General features: G+C 39.9%; 4 protein-coding genes across 30 annotated transcripts in view; 3 read left to right on the top strand and 1 right to left on the bottom strand.

Annotated features, from left to right (window-relative positions):
- dst (dystonin) overlaps positions 1–25,236 on the top strand; it is a 77,967-nt gene that overhangs the window by 25,427 nt on the left and 27,304 nt on the right. For 26 of the 27 annotated variants that reach the window (XM_077613375.1, XM_077613380.1, XM_077613372.1 and 23 more), the window contains 26 exons: positions 41–219; positions 294–432; positions 529–722; positions 843–1,005; positions 1,091–1,174; positions 1,272–1,379; positions 1,455–1,553; positions 7,501–7,647; positions 8,638–8,726; positions 8,803–8,911; positions 18,693–18,845; positions 18,943–19,176; positions 19,278–19,550; positions 19,630–20,178; positions 20,560–20,736; positions 20,958–21,081; positions 21,163–21,371; positions 21,777–22,094; positions 22,169–22,335; positions 22,423–22,579; positions 22,726–22,852; positions 22,980–23,030; positions 23,475–23,710; positions 23,807–23,936; positions 24,117–24,316; positions 24,724–25,222. In XM_077613375.1, the coding sequence (XP_077469501.1) occupies positions 41–219; positions 294–432; positions 529–722; positions 843–1,005; positions 1,091–1,174; positions 1,272–1,379; positions 1,455–1,553; positions 7,501–7,647; positions 8,638–8,726; positions 8,803–8,911; positions 18,693–18,845; positions 18,943–19,176; positions 19,278–19,550; positions 19,630–20,178; positions 20,560–20,736; positions 20,958–21,081; positions 21,163–21,371; positions 21,777–22,094; positions 22,169–22,335; positions 22,423–22,579; positions 22,726–22,852; positions 22,980–23,030; positions 23,475–23,710; positions 23,807–23,936; positions 24,117–24,316; positions 24,724–25,222 (4,915 nt within the window). The remainder of the gene's footprint in view (positions 1–40; positions 220–293; positions 433–528; positions 723–842; positions 1,006–1,090; positions 1,175–1,271; positions 1,380–1,454; positions 1,554–7,500; positions 7,648–8,637; positions 8,727–8,802; positions 8,912–18,692; positions 18,846–18,942; positions 19,177–19,277; positions 19,551–19,629; positions 20,179–20,559; positions 20,737–20,957; positions 21,082–21,162; positions 21,372–21,776; positions 22,095–22,168; positions 22,336–22,422; positions 22,580–22,725; positions 22,853–22,979; positions 23,031–23,474; positions 23,711–23,806; positions 23,937–24,116; positions 24,317–24,723; positions 25,223–25,236) is intronic. The other variant, XM_077613374.1, reaches the window with a different exon arrangement.
- Positions 1–25,236, bottom strand: part of prim2 (DNA primase subunit 2) — a 99,848-nt gene that overhangs the window by 53,071 nt on the left and 21,541 nt on the right. The gene's annotated exons all lie outside the window — the stretch shown is intronic.
- LOC144084710 (uncharacterized) lies at positions 1,846–7,552 on the top strand. The gene is made up of 2 exons (XM_077613401.1): positions 1,846–4,906; positions 5,007–7,552. The coding sequence occupies exons 1-2, from the start codon at positions 2,081–2,083 to the stop codon at positions 7,047–7,049; spliced, it is 4,869 nt and encodes a 1,622-aa protein (XP_077469527.1). The 5' UTR covers positions 1,846–2,080; the 3' UTR covers positions 7,050–7,552.
- Positions 9,176–11,656, top strand: LOC144084797 (uncharacterized). Its single transcript, XM_077613562.1, has 3 exons — positions 9,176–9,199; positions 9,415–11,370; positions 11,645–11,656. The coding sequence occupies exons 1-3, from the start codon at positions 9,176–9,178 to the stop codon at positions 11,654–11,656; spliced, it is 1,992 nt and encodes a 663-aa protein (XP_077469688.1).

Raw genomic sequence — 25,236 nt, 5'->3', positions numbered from 1 at the left:
GATTATTATTTTTTTAAATCTTGTTTTTTTCCCTCCATAGAAGAAAATGGCAGAGCTGGTTAAATTCAAAGAAGACCTCGATACAATGAAGGACAAGTGTGAGCTGTTCCTTACTCAAGCTCCCGGCTTGTCTTCAGCACCAACTCTTTCTTCCGAGCTCGGCATTGTGGTTCAGAGCATGAGCCAAGTGCAATCCATGTCTTCTATTTATATGGACAAGTGCGTGTGAATTTATTCTCTAAATGTGTTCACTTGTTCAGACATTTTTATACCATCTTTGTAATGTTTAACAGACTGAAGACCCTGAATTTGGTAGTCAAGTATAGTCAGAGTGCAGAGGCGTTAGTGAAGGCCTATGAATCCAAACTCTATGAGGAAGATATTGTAAACTCTGACCTTAAGTCTATTGAAACAGTCATCTCCCTCCTCAAGGTAATGCAGAATTTTAAGCTTTATTTAGTTTTTTTATTGCGATTGGCTGGATGAATGGTTCAGAAAATGAATGAATAACAAATGTCCTGATTGTAGGAATGGCGGACAGAGATTGATGAAAAGCAGGAGGTATTCCACAACATGGAGGACGAATTGCAGAAAGCACGACTCATCAGCGATCGCATGTTTAAGGTCCATAACGAGCGGGATTTTGACCTGGATTGGCATAAGGAGAAAGTTGATCAACTGAGTGAGAGGTGGCGGAACGTTCATTCCCAAATTGATTGCAGGTAAGAGTGGCTAGTTTTCAAAGTACGGATTTAGCGAAATCATGCACCACCCTCTTGACGCTTTGTGGATTTGGTTTGACACCCCTGCTTGAATGGTTTGCACATTGTTTTCTATTTTAGGCTGAGGGACCTCGATGGTAACAGCCAATCTCTCAAGCTTTACAAAGACGCCTACAGCGTTCTTGATGAATGGGTTCGGGAAGTTCAGGTGGAACAGATGAAGGCCCAAGAAAATAAACCAGAAGATGGCAAGGCTCTCACAGAACTGTTGAACAAACAGAAGGTCGGGCAGTGAGACTTTTTTTTCTCAAATGATAAACTGAATTTACAAAGTGCATGTAAATATATCATATGCTTTGTTTTTTCAGGTGCTTGTTGCTGAAATTGAAGAAAAGCAGAACCAGATTGATGAATGTCAGAAGTACTCAGAACAGTGCTCATCTGCTATTAAGGTTATTCATTATATGGAAACTCTTAGTTTAAAAAGTCCACTTGACTGCACTATATTTTGTATGATGTAAAAAAAATAAAAGTAAAATGTGATTTTAGGACTATGAGCTCCAGCTGATGACCTTCAGAGCGATGGTCGATTCCCAGCACAAATCTCCCCTCAAGAAACGCAAAATGCAGAGCTCATCTGATGCTATCCAGCAGGAGGTAATGGTTAAAATCATCTGAGAATTTAAAGTTTGGTATCATTTATTCATGTAAAAATCTGGTATTTTTCACTAGTTCATGGATCTTCGAACCCGCTATACGGCCCTTGTGACACTCATGACACAGTATGTGAAGTTTGCTAGTGAAACCCTGAAGAGAACAGAAGATGAGGAGGTAAGCCTGTCACATTTAAACCTTTTTCTCTTCTTTTCACACTTGTATGTTGCAGCAGAAGATTTTTATACCAATAGGAATGATTTGGAGTCATTCCTATATTTGCATGCTCTTTCAGGTCTCATCAATGTTCAAGGCACTCTTGCTATTTTTTTTCTGCTTTAGGGATTTGAGGTTTTGTTTTATTGTTGGCTTATAATAAAGCTCATGTTACTATGCATTAGTAACATGTTAATGCATTGGGTTCATGTTGATGACTTGAACTGTTGGAAGGAGCTGGCATTTTAAGATCCTTTGCTATTAGTTTTCTAGGAGAGTAAAAAGTCTTTTGAGAATTCTGTAAGTTGCATCAACACTTGTCTTGATACACGTGGTGAATTCCAGCAATTGCATGTGTCCCATTCCTGGTTCTTGTTTAAGCTTGCATTGATGCTCTGGTGAAAGGGAAATGAGTTATGGGTGAGGAAAGTTAATGTTTATTATTGATGCTTTAATGGATAACAGAATTCTTTGCGTTTTAGAACAAAATGGCTTTTGAGAGGGCAGAGAATGCAAAAAGGACAGAAAGTATGGAGCTCCAAAAAGCTGCAGGGGATATGAAATTTAGCCAACTTAATCTGCTGGTGGGTGAACAAAAGGCCTTGCTGGTTGAGAGAGAAGCACAATTGCAAAGGTTGGAGGGAGAAGTAAAATCACAGCAGCGGATAAATGACAATCTAACATCTCACAAATCGCACCTTGAATATGAGGTTCACCAGTGCCAGGCCAAACTGGAGCTGGTAATGGCTGACAAAGCTGCTCGTGAGCAGGAGCTAAGTCATTCTAAACTATTAATTGAGCAGGCAGAGGCCAAGTGGTCCATGGCACAGAGGAAACTGGACGACCTTGTCAATAAAAACCAAGATCTTTGGAATCAGAGTCCAAAATTTCAGAGAAAAAAAATAGAGGAAATGGAAAAGGAAAATGTTCAAAGTGGAGTCCAAGCTCACATGCTGTTACCAGTAGACGTTCATTCAAGTGAGTCCCACTCAAATATAGTGAAAGAATATCAGAAAGTTAAAGAGGATTTACAGCAGAAGTTCGACGAGTTAGACTTTGTTCAGAAACGGGCAGAAATATCTGAGGAGAAAGCTCAAAGTTATAAAAAGCTGTTGGATGATAGGGATAACCGACTCAAGAAGCTTCATCTGGATATGGAAGCAGAAAGGTTCAGCCTAAGAAAAAAATCAGAAGATCTCCACGGGGAGACACTCACCATGCAGAGAACCATCTCTGAATTACAAGAGGAAGTCAAATCTCTTCACAGGGCAAAGTCATCACTAGAACAAGATGTGTTTTTCCAAAATACAGAAGTGGACGGTCTAAAAGAGCATCTTAAAATTACTCAAGGAGAAATTCATAGGCGGGGATCTGTGGATCAGGACAACATTCAAAAGATTAGTAATCTTGAGGAAGAACTAAGCTCTAAGCAAATGTTAATAAATCAGCTTCATCTTAAATGTGCTGAACTTAGAAGACTATCCACGTCCTCTGAGAGTGATCTGAGAGCTCTTCAGCTCCATACCAGTGCGGTGGAAAAAGAGAAAACCTATTTAGAGCAGAAGATTAAGTCTCAGAAGAGTGAAATTCAGCGCTCTATAGTCGAACTTCAAGAGGCGAAGGAGGAAGTGGCAGTAATGAAGAGATCGGAGCAGGAGTGCCTGTTCAAATGTAAAGGTCTAGAGGCAGGGATTCAAAATTGTGAATTTGTGGCTTCTCAGTTGCAGAAGAAAGCAGATGAGTCAAAGCAAGTAAATGCTGACTTGGAAAATACTTTGAAGAGTACAAGGGAGAAGCATGATCAGGTGCTGATGGAAATAGACCGAAAAGATCAGCAAATTGAAATTCTAAAGTCTCAGGTCGAAGCAGCCAAATCCCAGATCAGAATTATCGAGGGAGAGCTCAATAACAAATCGCTGTGTTCACATGAACAAAATTGTACATTTAACTCCAATGTCATGAACTTCGAACGAGAAATCGCAACAGTGAAATCAGACCTGAAATCGGCATTAGCCAAGAACGAAATAGCTGAGCATAGAGTCCGCATGCAAAATGCTGAAATTGATGATTTGAACACGATATTGAAAAACAAAAATGATGAAATTCAGAAGGGATCTACTGTGATTAACAAACATCTCAGTAAAGTGAAAGCATTAGAAGACGAGCTTTTTAAATATGAGCACGACGTCAAGGGAGCAGCAAGAAACTCGGACAAAATGACAGGGAATTTAAAGCAAGAGATTCTTGTTCTCCAAATGGATAAAAAATCTGCAGAGAAAAATGTAGAACAATTGAACGTTAAAGTTTCAGAGTTGAGCTCTGCTTTGAGAAAAGTAAAGGAAGAATTAGAAAAAGAGAGCAAAGACAGGAAAAACAAAGAATTTATAATAGCGCAACTTGAATGCGACTTGACGAAAAATAAAACGGCATTGGGAGATGAATTGTCTAACTTGGACCAATCCAAATTAAATCTCCATGATGAAAATGTGGTCCTCCAGAGAGAGAAAACGGATGCTTTAGAGAAAAGTGTCTCATTGGCGTCTGATATCATATTGCTAAAGGAAAAGCTAAAGTGTAACCAAGCAGAAGATGAGAGATTGCAAAAAGAGAATTTCCTCCTCGGAGTGCGCTCGCAGTTGATGGAGGAACAGGTCGCAAAGTGCAAGCGAATGCTTGAAGAACTAAAAACTAAACTGGAACTTCAGAAGCAGGGCTACGAAAGGCATCTGATGTTAGTGCAGAATGAAATGGAAAAGAAAGTTATGTCCACACAGTTGGTGAAGAAAAACGAAATGGAGGTGTCCCAAACATGTTCACATGGATCAGAATTACAAGAGATGTTCACAGAGTATCTGAAAGGAGAGGTTCAAGTATTGAAGTCAGCTCCGCAAAACATATCAGAGTCAAAAGAGCAAGTTGATGTCAGAATAGACAAAATGGAGCAAGAAAGAATAGCACATGAACAAGATTTACTCGAGATAAGATGGCAAATTGCTCAACCTCAGGAAGAAACACTAAACTTATACTCAAAGGTAAATGCTATAGAAAGCAAGGAGAGTTCACCACAGCTTTCCAGAGATGGCAGTTGGAAAGTGACGGCAAAGGAAGCAAGCTCTCAACCAGGACAAATTCTGTTAGACTTGAAAGAGGAGAAGGAAAGCCAGAACTTTAGGAAACTGGAAGGCCCCAAAGGCAGTCAACAATATCTAATAGACTCAGCTGCTGCTATCCTAAAGACAGACAATACAGCCATGCAGAAATTGGACACTCAACTCAAGGAACTGGAGATTCTCCAAATGAAAAGCTCCTTAGAGGTATGAGATGAAGTCTCTATTTCACACAGACACTAATATAAATCTGTTGTACATTCATAGTTTTCTCTAACCAAAAGGTATTCTAATTTCCAATCCACAGATGAAGAAACTACAGAACAAAGACATTCCTAAACAGTTCAATCCTTACAATATGAATATCAATCCTAGTCGGACAACTGTGGCGCGGCCAATTTCTCAAAATATCACTTTACCACATAACGCATCTACGACAGGAACGTCTCAGATTTATTCAAGTAGGAGTCCGGCCCAAAACACCCAAGGATACATGGCCCTGTGTGAACCCTCAGAATACCAGAGACAAAAACACAGCATCTTTACGACAACAACTTACAAACTCCAAGAAACTCCAGAAGCAAGTGTTACGTCAGTGAAAAGTCATCCAGAAAGTAGGAACAGGCTCATCCTGTGGAATACTACTGCATTGAGTCTGGAAGATCTCAAAGAAAGCCCAGTTGTCCAACACCTTATCAAGTACAAACTCTTGGATAATGATATTTTCCATAAATTAGAGATGGGTATTACTACAATAGACAAGGTTCAAGCATCAATCGCACCCTATGTTAGCAAACCACCCGTTATTGCGGGGGTTTATGTAGAGTCAAGTAAGAAGAAGATTTCCTTCTTAGAGGCAGCCCAGAAGGGTTTCTTGGCAAAGGTACACGCGATGGAGTTTCTGCAAGCTCAAGTAGCAATAGGAAGTCTCACTGATCTGAGCACAGGCCACATATACACCCTAAATGAGGCTCTTGAGGAAGGAATTTTGGAATCCACCTTGCAAGACAAACTGATGTTGGCCGAGAATGCTTTTAGTGGTTATAGCCACGTTGGCAAGAAGTTGTCTGTGTTTCAGGCGATGGAAGCCGGTATTCTTGAACGATACAAAGGCAAGAAGATCCTTGAAGTACAGATCGCAACTGGTGGCGTGATTAACCCAGAGGGTGGTTTCAGAATGCCGGCTAGCCTTGCTATTGATCATGGCTTTTTAAACAAGGAGACTCTCCAATTTCTTCATGATCCCGTTCGTAATCCTAAAGGTTTTCACAACCCTGATACTGGACAGAAAGCATACTACGCTGAAATACTTAAGATGTGTCTCTACGACATTGACGGCGATGTCCTTCTCCTTCCGCTTGGGGACCGCCACCTTACACACAGTTCTCCTTCAAGTTCTCATCGGGTGTCTGTTATCAGTAGCAGCCGTGGCACTGAGATGTCTGCACATGAAGCATTCAAGAAGAAACACATTGTTCAGCAGATATATATGTTTCTGTCACAACAGGAAAGTGAATGGCAAGAGGTATCTTCCGATGATGCTGGGAATGGTTCGCCTCACGTCATTTCTGATGTCAAAAACGGAAGAACACTTTGTTTAGAGTCTGCTCTTAGTCAGAGGTTTCTCGAAGCATCTGAATTTGAACAGTATAGGAGTGGCCTTCTTAGCATCTACGAGATTGCCGACCTGATATTTTCAAGGATGGTTGTTGTAGAGGATGCCCACAGCCCCATTGCTGGTCTTTGGGACCTCAACCAAAAGAAGAGGCTCTCAGTCCTTCAGGGCTTTCAACAGGGCCTTACTGATGGGATGACTGCTTTGAGATTGCTCGAGGCCCAGGCTTGCACCGGAGGCATTTGTGACCCCTTTTCCGGAGAGAAATTTACCATCAGTGATGCAATCAGTAAAGGTCTTTTGAATGAGAAATTGGCTCAGCAGCTACAGCACTTTGAGCAGTCATTCAACGGCATCACTCACCCCAAGACTGGGAAGGTCGTGTCGATCACTCAGGCAGTCCAGGAAAACCTCTTACCCAAGGATGTCGGTGCTCGATGTATAGAGTTCCAGCTTCTTACAGGGGGCTTGGTACACCCCGAGACTCACGACAGAATCTCACCAGAGGAAGTCTTTCAGAAGGGCCTCGTTGATAAAACCACAGTATCGGCCATCAAAGATGTTAAGTCCCACACCAAAAGCCTCACTTGTCCAAAGGCCAAGCGACGAATCACTTTCAATGAAGCCCTTGAAAGAAGCGTTTATGATTGCCACACTGGTCTACGATTACTGGAGGCGGCCAAAGCTCATGATTTTGGAGCATTATCAGCCTTTCATCACAGAAAGTTGAAATAAAACGGGGTGGGGATTTCTTTGTTCCAGAATCGGGTTATTGGAAATGGGCTTTATTTTGTCTTAATGTATAATCCGTGGAATCTTTTGAATTTTCCATTATTTTTACTGTCTTGCAATGTTGTGGCCATAGTCACTTTGTGTTTATTAGAATCCCTAATCCTGTTAAAGAAAGCCCTTATTCTTTATTTGAGATCTGCTGTGTTTTTGTTCATGAATTGCATCGCAGTTCAGCGGGAATTATCTGCACGTTAAATCGTCTCCCTTTTTTTTGTACTGGCAGAAACACGAAAATGCATGTCTAGACTCATACTATTTCATGTATTTCTATCTTCCCACTGGGGAGTAGTTTTGTTTTGTAATATATTTTGGGAGATCATATTTTTGATGAGATGAGACATTTTTGCTCCTGAAATGACTGCTATTCTCATGCCCCAACCTGTTTTGATTCCAGAGATCGGTGGATGAAGAGAAAAGAGAGCATGGTGATAAAGTTAGCAAACTCTTAGATTGGATGTCTAATGTAAAAAAGAATGTAAGCAATGAGGGAAAAGCTTTGAGAGATAGTAATGACAACACAGATTCTTCAAATAATTCTCAGGTAATAACATGTACTATTGTTGTTTTTTTGCTTTATTTTACTCGATTAAAAAAAGAGGGTTTGATACATTTTCTATTTCTTTTGACTTTTAATAAAAACAAATACTTTCTGCTTTACTTATAAATGATTATTTTGTTAATTATATCAAGTGCTCAATTGAGGAAAACCACCTGCTACTGTTGCACAAGCACCCATGTTTCACAACAGATCAATTTGAAATGAACTTTAGACATAATGTTGATATCCTTTCAAGATTACACACACACAATTACCCCTTAAAATGTTGGTCCTCTGATACTTGACATATAGAGTGCATATCGTGATTTCCATTTTGTATAGCATTTTTATTTTACTACATAACTATTTATGAATATGTGACTGAGCAGATTTTTTTACTCTTAATAGTCACGTGACGAAACACAACTTATTGGTTCATATCAACAAGTAGTGACTGAGGTTAAGTGCACTTTTTGTTTCCCAAAAGGCTCTATGTAACATTATAAAAGTACACATCTATTTAAGTGTACAAAATATTGGGATGTAAAGTTTTACGCCAAAGTTTCCATAAAATAATAATAGTATAATAAATAAATATGTCACATTCTGATTGGAACTCCGTGTGATATTGCATTTATAAGATGTTTGTAGTTTGAATTATTATTCAGCTACACTGAATACTGTATTTTATTTGTACACTTAATCTCATGTATTGGTTGGCTATGCTCAACCGGCTTGCACATTGAGTAAAACAGCCTGAAGCAGAATCTTCTGGCTCTGCTAGACTGGGACAAAGCACCCGTAGAAAAAGTAGTAAAAAGTTTAAAATGACATTTCCTCTAAGCAAAATCTCTTTCGGTTTCAAAGTATCCAGTCCTATATGCAGATAAAGTTCCCATAATGTTTTTCTGAACTTCATCATACATTCAGCGTAATGCATAGTATTTTTTTTTAATGCCATGTTTTGCTTCTTTTTACTTTTTGGTTCTGTAGGTGTCTTTGGAAGAAATTGTTACTAAAAAAGAGCAGGTTGCAGAAGCCATTAGGGCCACGGAAATTATGCTGAGCAAACACGGTGAAAAGTAAGCTATTTACCTAAAATAATTGGGTATTTTTTGTGGAATATATCCATTCAAAGGCTTTTTCTCTTATGTTCAGGATGTCAGAGGAGGAGAGAGAAAAAGTCCAGAAACAGTTGGAGGACCTCAACCAGGCATGCAATGAACTGTCCCAGCATTGTTTGAGTCAGCCCTCACTTGAGAATGAGGTTGGAAATTATACTTTTTCTTCTTTTCATTGGAATGCTTTTATATTTTGTAACACCTCAAAACAAGTGTTGTCCGAGGGTTCATTGCATGATGAAAACATTTCCTACTTCTTTGCAGCAATTGTTTTCTCTTCATACCGACGCCGGTATTTCCAACTGAAATCGCTGCATTGTTATTCGCAACCAGAACATTTGAGTATGCTGTAAACATGCTTTGACAAATTTTCGGTCAATCTGCTGATATTTAACTGGCTAACAGGGTTGATGCATCAATCTGTTCACTGCGATGTGACTAACAGACACTTTTTTACAAGCGGTTAAAGCATGATTGCATTCACCATATGCTGACAACCAGACACTTTCTTGTTGCAACGTTGATGCAGTGTTGAACTCGTGCACGTGACCTTTAACATATTGGTTTACTGGTGAGTACACATTTACCTTGATTCTGAATACTTAAAGTGTCATCAGGGTCAATTTAACCATTTTCTCTTTCTTTATAGGATGTTAAATCCATCATTAGCCTGGGCTGTGTTTGGACCCAAGCAGTCGATGGCTTAAGTAATGACATAATTAGCCTCCTCCTCCCGACTCCCGACGTATCTCAATCTGAGCCTGAACTCATCTGGGATGATGTTCTCAAACAAGATGCTCTTCACAAATCCACAACTGGGAATGAGTTACTGGAGTTTAACCTGAAGAGCAAGTGCATAGATGGTTCACATGTGACATCCGTATCCATTGGCGAAGTAGCAACGGCAGCCAGGGAAGCCTCCATGTTGGAAAACATTGTCATGAAAATGATAGAGTTCAACCAAGTCAATGATGGACTTGATGTGGCCTATTCAGGAGACACAGTGACCCTTGAGATGGCATTTCAGAGAGGGTTAATTCCCGCTTCTGTTTACGTTAACATTCTTCAACGACAAAAGACTTGTCAGGAAATGATGCATGACCATTCTATTCATAATGAGCCCCATTTAGAAGAGGTGCAGGTTAATAGACTGATTTTAAAATGCATACATAACAATAAATCACGGACAGATAGGAATGTTTACACCTTGACATCTATCGGTGATCTGGACACAATATCAAATCTCAATTCCATGGAGGTGGATGTTGCTGACCCAACAAAGGAGGATAAAAGTGCAACACCAGGAGATCTTCCTTCCACATGGAACAATGGTGATAGAGTGACAGTGGATGCTCAGGTCCAGTGTGATTTAATGAGCTTTAGTAGTACACTCATTGTACTAGGGAGCGGTCATCAGTTCATAGGTCTTGTTTTGCCTCAGCCGAATGAATCGCAGTTTAGTTCTAGATCATCAGAGTCCTATGAGGAAAGTATCAGTGATGTGTTTAACAGTAGTCTGATTAGCAACAACGGGAGAATTGAAGCTTTTTACATTCCTGAAAGTGCCGAGGTTGTTGACATAAATTCTGCCTTACAAAATGGTTACATTGATGTGTACATGGCAGATGTCTTGAAATCCATCGAAATCCCTGATAAGAGTCTCGATTTTGAGCGGCTGGATGAACATTTTTCATCGTGGCTCATGTGTAGAAAACTCAGAGTTGGTGGAGGTCGCCAGGCCGCAGACCTTTTTCCTTCTTCAGAGACAAAGCAGCTCTTTGTATCTTACTTAACGCTCAACAGTTACATTGACTCCAAGTCTCAGAACAGGGTTTTAATACTTGACAAACAGCTAACTAAAATGGTACAGTTTTTTCTTGAAGATTCAGTATTGTCGGAAAATTTACAACACAGTATGGAGCCTTGGAATGTCAATGCTAGTGATGTTGCAGAGCAAGGTGACCTAGAAGTACCCTTCATAAGTGAGAACTCTGATGAGATGGACAACACAAACTACAGAGCATTTGATGATAGTTTATATATTGAGGATCCAGATGAATCTTACCATTGTTGCAATCAAGAGAATCCTGTTCTACCTTTGGAAACTCATCAACCTCTCACGCAATCAATTGCTGAATCAACTGACATAGGGATAGCCAATAAGATTTCCTATGAGAATGTGTTTAAAGAAAGAACACGCGACAATGACGCTTTGCAGTTGGAAGAACCATTTGAAGAAAAGGTTATTGTGGATGGCCCACATTTGCACGGCTTAGAAGCGACAACCGATGAGACTGTTTTGAAGTTGTTTGTTAACCAAGTTGAAAGTGAGGAGGATGACATGTTTCCAAAAGGAAACTGCAGCCAGCCACACCCTGATTACAAACTAGGCTCGAATAATTTAAAGGAAGCTGACAAAACACACTTTCCAACAAGTCATATTGAACCAGAGAGTCGCGATGTGTCCTCCACTGGCAGCCATCAATCCAAGAAAGATAACCCAGTGTTAAGACATGAAGATTGCCACAAAAGATATGAGACACAATGCGAATTGGACACATCATCACCTTTTATGGCACTTTCTGCTGAAGCAGTGCTAGATGAAGTGAGATCCCCATTACCTGGCAATGATATCCAAAATTTTGATTCACAAGTTAATTCTGTCCAAAAGGAAGATGGCAATAGATTCCAGCAAGTTATGCTTCCTTCAGAGAGTGGATATAATTTCAAATCTGAATCCAGCAACTCTCTGCATTCTGAAGATGTTCCACTAATGTTCAACTCAGCATCTATTACACCGATTGGGCCTGATAAATTTAAACCAATAAATGATCACGGGCATGAAAACAGTGAAATAGACATTAAATGTTGCTCTGCAGCTTCTGTCGTAGTTCATCAGGATCAAACACAGACTGGTTTGAGGTCTAGTCTGGTTCACCCAGAAGAAACGAATGATTATGAGGAAAACTCTGGCATATCAAGCAAAGTGCAGACAGGAGAGACATCTCAACAGGATGCAACTAGGGTTGAATCGGTTTCACCCCCAATCCCTTTACCAAACTCAACCCAAAAGGGCCATGAACTTCCAGATAAAAATGGGATGGATGTCGTTACTGATTTTCTGCCACTCAGCACTGCTCCATTGCAGAATTCAAACTCTTTAATGCCAAATGTTAAAACCCATGAAGAGTGTGTGACGGAAGCATTCATTCGTAATGAGATTGAAGGAGCTGCTCATACAAGTCAGTCTTCACTATCATTGGATAATTGTGTATCTTTTGAGCATAATGCTGCATTTCTGCTTCCGGAGTCTGGGTTTTTTAACTTAGAGGGCAAAGACATACCCAGAATGAACAAAACTGAGCAAGAAATTCATGGAAAACTGCCTGGCAATCTAACCCTCCACAATCAAGAGTATGATACCCCACTTGGGAAAGAGGAAAATGAATCTTTTTCCACAACTGGAATAGATGATTCAAAATTTGACGAACAGACCAGGACTCATTCCCCAGGTACAAACAAAGAAAAGCAAATTAAAAAAGAGAAGTCATCTGAAGCCTTAACTGAGAATATTCAACAGAACATCCAAAGCAGGGATGAAAAGAATGTATATGCTTCAAATGAAATTGTTCAAGTAAAGTCTGATAACCCAACTATAAGAGACAAAGACTGCTATGATGCCAGCCCTTCAAAAAATGAAGGGAAACCCTTTTCTCCAAATGGACTAGGTGAAGTGTTTTGTGGTGCTGAACCTAGAGGTGATAAAAAAGAATATGTTTTAAGTGGAAAAATTGAGGAGTTCAATACCTCAACTGTTACAGATGAAGACCAGCCTGATACCCTAACTGGAACTCTCCCATGGGAGTTTAATATTCCCAGCATAGATCAATTGAACGTATCTATTCTCACTGGAAATGCTGACGTGAACTCAATCAGCCAAAAAAGAAAAGATGAAGATAAATATGATGCCTCGCCTTTAAAAGATGGGAGCTATTTTTCTGCAGATGGACTTGATAACAATTATTCTGTTGGCCCACCTAGAGATGAAGAAGAGTGGTCTTGCACCCCTCCTCCAATACAGAAGAACACTGATGCTCTAAAAGTAGCAGTTGAAGAGGACACTGGTTTTCAAACTCAAAAAGAAAAGGGCTATATTCATAAAGATGAAAATACGTCTTCTGAGTCATGTATAAAAGACGATGATGGCTCTGATTCCTTCACTAGAAACACTAGAGAGGAATACCCTAGAGGACTTATAGGAGGCGCCATTGCGCCTCTAAAAAACGATGAGGAGGGGTTTCACAACACCACTGAAAAGATTGAAGAGGTACCTGACATCCCAACAGAAAGGGATAACAAATATTTTAACACCACACCGCTAAAGGTTGAACAACGATCTGGTGACCAATCTAGAAATGTAATGGAGTTCATCAATTTTGAGGGGAAAGATGAAGAAGTTTTGAAGCAAACTGAAATGGAGGGAAGACCTCATGAAATTGATCAAATCCAGCCATGTTCTCTAATTGGAAAAGATGAGATAATTGATCAGTATGATGCACCACTTGGCAAAGAGGTTTTCGTTAATACAGTTGGAAAGAAGGGGGAGTTGTCTCAAAAAAATGAAGACAAATTAAATATCCCAACTCTACGAGTTGGAGATCAAGAAAAGGATGAAATGAGATCTGAAGCCTCGCTCACGAAACAAGAATATGTATTGAATAACCCAAGCAGAACAGATGTAAACAACTCTAATGGCACATGTACTACAAAAGATGGGGACAACTCTTTGAATTCCATTCAAATACAGAAAGATGAGTCTAAATTTCCAACTCAAACAGAGGAAGACTACTCTGATGAGTCAATTATAAAAAGGAAAATTTGCTTTAGTGCTCAAACTGTACAAGATGACGGGTTCTCTATCCCCTCACCCAGGAAAGGGGAAGAGAGCTTTGACGCCTTGTTTGAAGAAGTGTCTAATGATCCAACAAAATTGGGAAAAGGGGGTGATTCCCAAACTAGACATGAAGACTCAGATTCCCCCTCTTCAAATGCGATTAATAAGGAGTTTGATGCTCAACCTACAAATAATGAACTTCAGTTCGACTCAATAACAATTGAAGAGGGGTCAGATGACACTAATATAAGCTTTCAAGTGTCTAGTTGCCAACCTGGAAAAGAGGATTTTCATCCAGAAATTGGAAAAGATGATACTAACGCTTCAGCTGGAATTGTTCAAGAGAAATCCGATAACTCAATTAAAAAAGTGGAAGACAATTTTTATTCTCAATCAGAAAATGATGCTTTAGCGATGCAATATGATAAGGGCTTCGAAAAGGACACTAAAAACATCGAGGAAGAGTCCATAACTTTAACTTGCCGTGAAATGAAATATTCGGATGGCTCAGTTGGAAGCGATGAAGAGAACAATGTTCCTCGGACCAAATTTGAATACGGGACTCATGCCTCAATGTTAAAAGATGAAATTGAACCAAATGACTCTAAATTAGTTGAAAAGGAAGAGAGGTCTTTCACCACATCTACATTTGACAAAAGTGAATCTCCTGCACATTCTGGAAAACAAAAAGACAACTCAGCTTCTCCAAAAAGACTAGATGAGATGTATGATATCCAACCTGTATCATATAAAGAAGAACTTCAAACCAAAACTGAAAATAATGAAGAGGGGCCTCGCACTTTGACTGGCAACATTTTCGATGAGTCATGTCATATCTCTCCATCTCACAGAGAATATGACTTGGATGTACCAAGGAAATATAACGACGACAATGATCAAATGTCAAAGTATGACGTAGACCCCGATGCTCCACCTGGAGTGGATAAAAAGTGGTGTGATGTGTCAATTTTAAAAGACAAAGTCAGGTCTGAAATGCCACCTCTGGAGGAGTCTAGTTCCCTGTTGTTAGGAAATGAACAAGAATCTGAAAAAGCTGAAGAAATCTATGTCCTCCCACCTGGAAATGATCTACATAATTCAGGCGATGAAGGCTTATCTTCATTAAGAATGGACTCTTATTCTCCAATTAATAAAGATGGAGAAGAAGAGTCCAGTTCCCTGTTGTCAGGAAATGAACAAGAATCTGAAAAAGCTGAAGAAATCGATGTCCTCCCACCTGGAAATGATCTACATAATTCAGGCGATGAAGGCTTATCTTCATTAAGAATGGACTCTTATTCTCCAATTAATAAAGATGGAGAAGAGCAGTCCAGTTCCCTGTTGTCAGGAAATGAACAAAAAGCTGAAGAAATCTATGTCCTCCCACTTGGAAATGATCTTCATAATCCAGGCAATGAAGGCTTATCTTCATTAAGAATGGACTCTTATTCTCCAATTAATAAAGATGGAGAAGAGGTGTCCAGTTCCCTGTTGTCAGGAAATGAACAAGAATCTGAAAAAGCTGAAGAAATCGATGTCCTCCCACCTGGAAATGATCTTCATAATCCAGGCAATGAAAGCTTATCTTCATTAAAAAATGACTCTTATTCTCCAATTAATAAAGATGGAGATCCCCTAACACAAATAGATGAAAATAAATCAAAAGTCTCACTTTCAAAAAATGAAGAGTTCACCGAAATTCCAGCCCTGAGTATTCTAGAATCCAATACCCCAACTCAAAGAAATGAACAAGATGACAGCTTGTATTTCCTTCCTGTAAATGATCAACCAACATGTTTTGCTGTATCTGAGGAAGTTAAAGAGGTTGATGTTCTACCTGTAAAATATGAAAAGGGACCTCATTCCTCACCACTACTAGCACTGTCGTCTGAAACGACTGAAAAAACTTCCCAGAAAGATATCACATTAAGAACAGACTGTGAAAACCAAAGTAGAAAAGATGATGAGTCTGAAGCACCAACTGGAATAAATGGAATGGGTTCAGGTATTTCAGAACAATCTTCTGTATCACCTTTAAATAAGGAGACCGGTGCCCCACCTAGAAGAAATGAACAAGACTCTGAAAGATACATAACCAGCTCTGAAACACCGGCTCTAAGTGTTGAGGAGCCCAACACCCCAATTACAATAAACGAACAAGAGACCAGAGATGATGGCAGCTCATTTACCGCATCTGGAAATAATCAACATACATATTCTACTCCATTCAAGGATGGTAAAGAGGCTGATATTCTGGGTGTAAAATATGAGAAGGGGTTTGATTCCTCATTTCCCCAAGCCAAAGAGTTGTTCCCTGATACGACGGAAACGGTTCAAGAGTCTGATACCCTCCTAACTTCCCGAAATATCACCTCAAGAAAAGACTTAAATTGCCAAAGTAGAAAAGAGGAAGAGTCTAATGCTCCAACTGTCTCAGAAGGGTCGTTAAATGTTGAAGTAGAGACCAGTAACCCAGCTAGAGGCATAGAAAAAGATTTTCATATTCCAATCAGAAGAAATGAAGACAACTCTCCAACCCAACCTAGAAAAGATGAAAAGTATTCTGAACAGGGCTCTAATTGTTCAACAATGAAGATTGAAGAGGTTTGCATTGACCTAAATACAAAAGTTGATGAAAAGTCGATAGGAGGTGATAATAACTCTGCTGCAATACTAGAAAAATGTCATCATGACTCTGATGCACAAACTGAAAAGTATGATCAGAGGTTTGATGCCTCCGTAATAAGTGATGAGGAGGAGTTTAATCCCTTAACTGGGGGAACTGACGCCTCTGTCTTACCTCCAATTATTGATGTGCCATCTCATGGCTCACTGTTGAAGTTTGACGAGCTTTGCAATGACCTAACTGGAAAAGTTGATGAGAATTCTGCTGAACTATTTGGAATAGATGAAAAGGACTCTCCTGAAAAGTCTGATCAGAGTTCTGATTCCTTAGTAACAAATGATGATCAGGTGTCAAATAGCCCAACTAAAAGAGATGAAGACTCTCTCTTAACTCTAAATAATGAAGTGTCCTCTGATGCACAACTTATAAATGATGAGAGGTTACCAACCAGGACTGGAGTGGAGTCTTCTTGTAAAGATAATACTTGCACACCACCTGGAAAAGACGAACAAAATTCAGATCATCCGAAAGAGGAAGACGACTCTGATGCTCTTGGAATCCAGGTCCAGATTCTGCAGGCACTCAAAAGTGCTTCATCAGGCCAAAATCTTTCAATCCTTCATGAAGTGATGGCAAGCCTCCAAACTGCTTCAAGGAATGACGTGTACTCTTTGGAATGCGTCAAGGAGGACAGCACAGAGGATGAATTGCTAGCAGAACGGCCTTCTACATCCACTACTGAAAATGTAGAGGAGACGAAGAATCTGGTAAATAACCCCTCAGTATTTAACAAAAAAAAGTATTTCAAACAACTTATCGCCTTTCCTGCTGTTTTCCTGCAGATCCTCTCTACGCAGGATTATCTAGAGTGTGTTGGGAAACTCCAAGATCACGCTGATATTTTAGATGATGTGAAAAAAGATCTTCTGATTGTGGAACCAGCTGGCAAAAGCATGGAAGAATTACAGATGCAAATGGATGTCATTCAGGTTAGAAAGGGAAATATACGTAACATATTAGTATTATTATTGACAGTTTTGTTCAAGGGTGTACAAGCACTTTATTTGACTAAAATGTGCTTTTTTTTTCTCTCCTAGCCACTGGAGTCACAATTGTCATTACTAGCTAGCGTTTTGACTGAAGATATGGAAAAAGCCAAACAGCTTTTAAATGCTTGTGACGAGAACATTCCCACACAAATCTGTGACGATCTGTCTTCAATGTATGTGGAAATAGAGCGCAGTTTTTCTACAATTTGCCAACTGTGTGCAGAAAAGACACAGTCGTTGTTTGAAGAAGTGGAAACTAGGAAGGTGCGTATTAAAAATTGGGTATTTACACTCCGTATACTTTTTTAATGAGAATGTCCATATGGTTTCAGGCACATTTGGAATCAACCTACCAAAAACATCTTGCTGATCTTGAAGTGTTAGCAGACCTCATCCAAAATGACTTAAATATGGAGGATACTGATTTCAACATGTGTGATGTGGAAGCACTGAAAAGATACATACAAAAAAACAAGGTATTTTTACCATAACGGTAAATAATTTGTAGTTCTAACTACCATCATTTAAATTAGCCTTGTTAAAAAATTGAAAGAGAGTATAGGCAGTACATTGAATGGATTAACAGTAACATAATGAATAGTAATGTAGTAATCTTTTTGTGTTGTTTGCTCCAGGACACAGAGAGTCATCTGCATCAGAAAGTCAAACTCAAATTAGATGACGTCACATTCACAATCCAGAGTTTTGTATCTGAGCATGCTCACTTGTTGAGCCCTGCTCAGAGCAGTTGCCTCCTGAAGTACCTCAGCACTAGTCAGAGAGCCTACAGGGACCAGACGGACAAACTTTTCGGCCTGAGGTCTACCTTAGAAGTCTTGCTGGGCACCAAAGAAAGGGAATTCCACGAGAAGGTCTGCCTGTGGATGTGTTGCCCAACATCACAGATGATCTAACATTTGCCTTGGCATGAATCTTAGAGTCAAATTATCATGACAGGACCAAAGCATTCTGTAATTGTGTAGCATTTGTTGATTCATGAGGGCTGTTGTTCTTTATCAGTGCATTATCTTTTTTAACGAGTGTGAAATTGCATGGAAAGGATGCCTAATTATTTCTTTACACTAACCTCTGTACTGATTATGTTCTACAGGCCTCCAGGGACCCCTTGTGCAATTAACATTGGAATCAATGCCCTGCTGGAAGTCTTAATACATAGTGATTTATTGCATACACTCATTCTATTTAATGCTTTACTGCACTTTTTTTAAGACCAACTGAAAGACCGAATAGCATGTTTACAGCATACTAGATTTCATGTCTTTATGCATGTTTTCAATTGCTTTTTGGTCAGGCTTTTCAAGTAGTCTGATGCTCATGTGTTTGTTTTTCATCGACAGTCCATCTTAGAAAGACACCAAGCCATTTCAGACAAGTTAGAGGAAATGTGTGATAGTCTCACTTTGACTGAGAACCGTCTGATTGGTCACCAACAACAGGCTGACAACGCAGAGTGTGTCACGGACCTGCAGCAGTACCAACAGGAGCATCAGGTATGACAAATGACTGGATTTGACTCTTTGCGTTATGAGTTAGTGTCAATTGAGCGCAAATTTCTGACCGTTTGCCTTGTTTATGCCTGATTTGAAGGCCTTGCAGAAAGATGTCTTGACAAACGCCACCGCTTTGAATGAGGTCATCACCAGCACGAAACGGTTTCTTGAAGAAAATCGGGGCAAGCTGTCGGCAGAGCAAATCACAAATATTGAGACAAAATTGGAAGAAGCGAATGGCAAGGCCAAGCTTATCCAAAAGCAAGCTGAAGAGTCCAGGAAGGACTTGGAGAAGGTTGTTACTACTGCTATAAAACATGAAAGTGAAAAGGTAACAACAAATTTGATTACCTACTTCAATCTGTCACGATTTTAAAATATACAGCATCCCTTTACAACTGTTTGCGGCCTTTGGTCAATATTTCTATTTAGGCTGCAGCTGTTGAACGTCTGGAGGAAAGCAAGAACAAAATAGAAGGTTTACTCGAGTGGATGTCCAAAATGGGGGATAAAAATGAAAAATGTATTGATGAAAGTGACTTTTTAAGCAAAGACAATGGAAATCTACCAATGGAAACATTAGACAAGTTACTGAAAGGAGAGAAGGATGACGCAAATGGAAACAGTTTGCATCCAAGTGAAAGTGGTTTGGATGGGCAAACGGATGCCTGCATGGACATTGACAAGCAGTATGAAAGAGTCAAGGTATGAGTGCTTTAATGCACATAATGTATAGAATCAAATATACGTTATATAGATAAATGATATCATGTTTGTCATGCAGGCTCACCATCAGGAGATTCTTTCCCAGCAGCAAGATCTGATCATGGCTACCCAGTCTGCCCAAGCTCTTCTCGACAAGCAAGCCAATGTTCTCTCCCCAGAGGAGAAAGACAAACTACAGAAGAACATCCTGGAACTGAAAGGACGCTACGACACTTCCCTCAAAGAATCCGAGCAGCAGATGAAGCAAGTCCAGTGTGTTCAGGAGGAGTTGAAGAAATTTGAGGATGACTGTGAAGAGTTCGAGGAGTGGTTAGCGCAGGCTGAAGGCGAGATGGAGCACTTAGCTGCCTCGGCGGGGTCCCTAAAAATCCTCAATGACAAACTCGGCCGACAGAAGAGCTTCTCAGAGGATGTCATCTCTCACAAGGGCGACCTTCGTTTCATCACCATTTCGGGACAGAAAGTTCTGGATGTGGCAAAAGTTTGTGGAGCGGCTGACTCTGAGTCGAAAAATGGTCTCATGCAAGTGGATACCTCGGGAACCTGTTCTGCTGTCAAAGATAAACTGGACACTGCAGCCAGTCGATATAAGACACTTCACTCAAAGGTATTTTCTTGGAAAATTAACAAGCAATGTTATACGTTTGCCATGTGGTGGCAGCATTTGTCTTTCTAGCAAAATGTGCCTCAATGAAAAGTCAGTCCTTCGAATTATTATTCACTGTTATTCATTTCAAGAAGAAGCATTTATGAAACCTTGCTTTGGTTTGTGGCTGTTAAAATGACTTGGCTTGTACAATGTACACCTTAATACTTGATGGAGAGTAAAGAACTGATACATTGTCAGTGTTAAAATGCATACCATGCAATCACTTGATACATTTTTTGGACATTTTAATGCATTTTCTTTAGACATTTAATGCATTTTCTTTAGACATTTCAATGCATTTTCTTTAGACATTTTAACTGATTTTTAAATACATTTCAGTGCAACCAGCTCGGCAACAACCTCAAAGATATTGTTGACAAGTACAAGAAGTACGATGACTCTAGCGCAGGCCTACTAAAGTGGCTTGGAAGTACCGAAGAGGAGGCAAGGAAACAGCAGTCAGAGGCCATCGCTGCAGAGCCCAAAAAGCTGCAGATACAGCTAGAAGACACTAAGGCAAGAAAAAAAACATAAGTGTATTCTTTACCGTATTTGAAGGGGTCCTCAAAAATATAATGACTATTTGTACAAAGGCCGGATCTTTTACAATGGACCTTTATCAAAATATGCACCTGTACCTAAACTTGTGGCAATTTCATTCCATCTTGTTAATGTTTTAATTTTGTCCTCATCACGTGACTGATTGGAAAAGCTTACTTTATTGTTTCTTGCATTAGGTTTTACAAAGTCAGATGAGCGGACATCAAAGTGCTATTGACGCATTATCCAAGACGGCTGATTCTTTGATCACATCTGATGGAAACCTGTTGAGCAACTTAGAAGAGATCAAGGAGACAGTTGGTAAGTGTTTAGATGTTATAAATTTGGCTATGATTTAAGTGAGTTTTGAGGATAACTGCTTATTTTGTCCTGCGGCAATAGACGACATCGTGGAGCGATACGACAACTTGTCCAAGTCTGTGAGTGATCGCAATGAGAAGCTACAGATCACCTTGACTCGCTCAATGAGTGTACAGGATGGACTGGATGAAATGATGGGATGGATGGAGGGAGTGGAGGCCAGCGTGAAAGAGAATGGACAAATTCCATTGGATTCTGTGTCTATCACAGACTTGCTAAGCAAAGAAACGGTATGTATTTTTGTCAGTGCAAACCATCAATATTTGCAACTGTCTTCTGCAATATCCGGAGCTGTTCAGAATAAATATTTAGCTTATAACATGAATATAACACAATGAAACATTTACATGAAACGTATCATTTTCAATACTGACTGATGTGTGCAGATTACTATAGATTGGCTTTGCTAGTTAGGATGAAAAAGTAACACGTTTTGCTCTTGCCAACCAATCAGAGCACAAGAAATGATCTCATTAAAAAGCCATATTTTTAAAAATTTGATTGGTCAAATACAGTCATGTTACTAACACAATTCGAGTTACATCTGCTCTAATGATGCAGAAGGCAGTGGGCGCATACGTATTTCCAGTGATTGTCTCCACCCTTAAACCTTTCCATATTTTGTTCATTTTAAGGCCATAGAACAGGACATTGCAAGTCGTCAGAGCAGCATTGCAGCCATGAAATCAAAAGTGAAGAAGTTTGCGGAAACATCCAACTCCTCCTCTGCAGCTCTCCTACAGTCCAATATGGACGCTCTCTCCAAACGCTTCTCAGATGCATGCGACAAGCAGAAGCAGAAGGTTTCACGTCTTGAAGAAATTAAAGACAAAGTGGAAGAGTTTGAGAATGTCGCAAAAAATATCCAGCAGTTTATCACCAAGCGTTCGCAACATCTGGACGAGACTGACGGGCCGGGGAAAACATTTGAAGAACTTTCTCAGCTAACGCAGGTGAGCAGACCCTCCGAGATCTACAATTTAGCACAATTGGCGAAACAATCAATGACACGTTTGTTTTTATTTAGAATGCAAAAGCAGAGATGGTTGAACATGCCCGTCATTTGGAGAAGTTGCAGACCCTGTCTAAGGAGCTCTGTGAAATGAGTAAAGATGGTCATAGAGCACAAATCCAGAGCAAGCTAGACAATCTCTTAAACAGTTTTAGCACCTTCAAAGAAACAGTCAAAGAGAAGTACTTGCAAATTCCTCATTATCGGTGCCTCAAATTAGCACCAATTAAATGCTGGGCACTTTCTAACAAATTTTATCTACTCTCCAGGGATGAGGAGGTATCATCTTGTCAGGCCTTGCTGGGAGAGTTCAGGGCTGCCGCCGATGTTCTCAGCAAGTGGCTGGAGGAGACCACTAAGAAGGTGCCTCCAGTGGAGAAAAATGGCAATGCAAAAAGTTTGGAGAAAGACCTCCAAATAATCACTGTGAGTCATCATAGACAACCTGTATCTCAATGTCACCACTCTACATTTTTGTGGGAAATAATCACAAATGTAGGAGTGAAATTCTGTTTTTGTGTCCAACTCGTGTAGCATTCATACACATTTTTGATCTGTACATTTTTCCTTAGGGTTTATTGGACGAATGGGTGTCAAAAGATTCTGCTGTGCAGGACTTGAACTCCAAAGGAGCTTCTTTATGCGATCACATTGCCAGTCTCACATCCCCAGGCAAAGCTAAGATCAGTAACAAGACAGGTAAACCCACTTAATGTCATCTTTATGAATAATGAAAAAGGATGGGAAAGATTGCTGCTATTGTGCATGTTAATGTTGGCTAACTGGAAAATGTGTCTTGAGCGTTGTCTTCATGTTTCTGTGATAGCTCTTACTAATGGTGGTGGTCCTGTGAGCCATTCCTACTTAACCAATAAAGGTAATCAAGTGTGCATGAGGCTATTGTGTTGTGAATGGAAGTAACATGGCTGAGTAAAGTAGTGCTGGAAAATGTATTGTAATATTAATCAAGGCAATGCAACATCAAATTATCAGTAAGGTTACCTGACATATTAATTTTAATCCACATTGTCCAGCCCTACTGAGCCTATGGAAGGTGATTTTCAAACTAAATATTTCCCTTTCTTTAACTAATTATAAAACGTGGTCTTTAAAATGTATGGACTGTATATTATGTAGTAATGAAACAAAGTGTAATTAAAGTTAATTTTATTTGCATTCAAAAGATTCTTGATAGTCACATTTTTTTTCATTGGAATGTTTTGAAAAAGGTCTGTTTAATTATGTCAGTAATATGTATTCATTTGCAAAAATAATGAGGAAATTGAAAGCTATTCATAAATTGATTGTGTTCATTTTTTAGAGCTGATGACAATTCAGCAAAATATGTCGTTCATCAACGAGGGCTATTCCTGTCTGGGGGATACTCTGAAGAGAAGATCCGCCGAAATGGGTGGATTCGTGGGGGAGCTGAAGGATATCAAAAAGGAAACTGAAAACATGATGACATGGCTGGAGGACATGAAGAAGACCACTTCCTCTTGGAAGAATGGTGCCACAGAGAAAGATGCAGTGAAATCACAGCTTGAACAACAAAAGGTGATGTGATCAGATTCCAAAGTTAGGGTCACATACTGTATATAAGTACTTAGTATTTTTGTCATTTTGTAAATATTTGTTTTTATTTTCCCATAGATGTTTGAAGACAGCATGCAGCAGAAGAAAGAACACCTCCACAAGGTGAGGGAGAAGCTCACCGACTTGATTGGAAATCATCCAAACTCACAAGAAGCAGATAAATGGAGGCAAATGTTGGAAGAGATAGGTAAGCTTTCGTATTTTGTCTTTTCATGCAATCCCAAAATAGCTTGACCTGCCTGATCTGTCCAGAGTTCACGCCATGGCCCCAGCTTTTTGAAATCAAATTAACACATTTGTTAAGCCAAGTGCTGCTCAGTGTGAGATGTGGACACTTTGCGGAATGACTCATGCTCTGCTGTTTTAGATGCTGCTTGGGCCGATATCAGTGGCTCAGTGTTGGAGAGGAAGCAGCACCTGGAGCAGTCCAACAAGAATCTGGACATCGTCCAAAACTCTCAACTACAGCTCGGCCAGTGGCTGTCAGAGAAGGAGATAATGATGACTGTCCTTGGGCCGCTCTCAATTGACCCCAACATGCTTAAAATGCAGAAGCAACAAGTCCAGGTAGACCATTTATTTAACAATTTATAGTATTAAAAAAACACAATACATAAAAATTGTATAAACAGTGAATGATAAATGCAAAAATAGTATACTAAAACATTTATGATAGACTAATTTACTAGACTACTTAATTGTTCATACAATTTGCTCTGATCCAGACTCACTGTCATATATCATCACTTTGTGTGATTTAGAAAAAAATAATAATAATTTCAACAGTTTACAAGAAGAATGTAATTTAATAAAACTTTACTAGCATCCTTGCATTAATCAGTGTGGAAATGTTATATTCCACAAAGAGTAGTCCGTCAGTCTTCAAATGAACGAAGAGAATTTCTTTCAAACAATCCGAGTAGTCTTAATCCTAATACGATGGACTGAACATGTTTACTATTTCGTATGTTAAGATCCTCCAGAATGAATTCAAGAGTCGCGAGCCTCAGTTGGAGCAACTCAAGGAAGCTGCCTCCGCCATTTTGAACTCCTCAAATAATCAAGACCCCGCAAACGGGGAGCTGGTGAGAGATCAGCTCGCGACGGTCACCGACAAATGGCAGGGACTCATCGGGCAGCTAGATCAACGAGACGGGCTCATCGACCGAGCCGTGCTGAAGACGGGACTATTCCAAGAGCTTCTGAATACCCTTGGCCAAACCGCTGCTCAACTGGAGGATCAGCTCGGCAGGCATCAGGCGAGCAGCACACAGCCTGATGCAGTCAAGAAGCAACTGGAGGATGTCCACAACATCTCGCTTCAACTGAGGGAAGAGAAGGAGAAGCTGAAGCAGGCTGAAGCTGCTCATGCTGACCTTAAAGCCATGGTGACTGAGGACTATCTCAAAGCTGACTTGGACAGGCAATTGGAGAGTGTCAGCAAACCTTTCAAACAGTTGGAAGAGAGAACAGGTTTGTCATCTTCA

Source organism: Stigmatopora argus, chromosome 11, assembly GCF_051989625.1.
Source record: "Stigmatopora argus isolate UIUO_Sarg chromosome 11, RoL_Sarg_1.0, whole genome shotgun sequence".
Lineage (NCBI taxonomy): Eukaryota > Metazoa > Chordata > Actinopteri > Syngnathiformes > Syngnathidae > Stigmatopora > Stigmatopora argus.
This window is presented reverse-complemented; position numbering and strand designations above follow the sequence as displayed.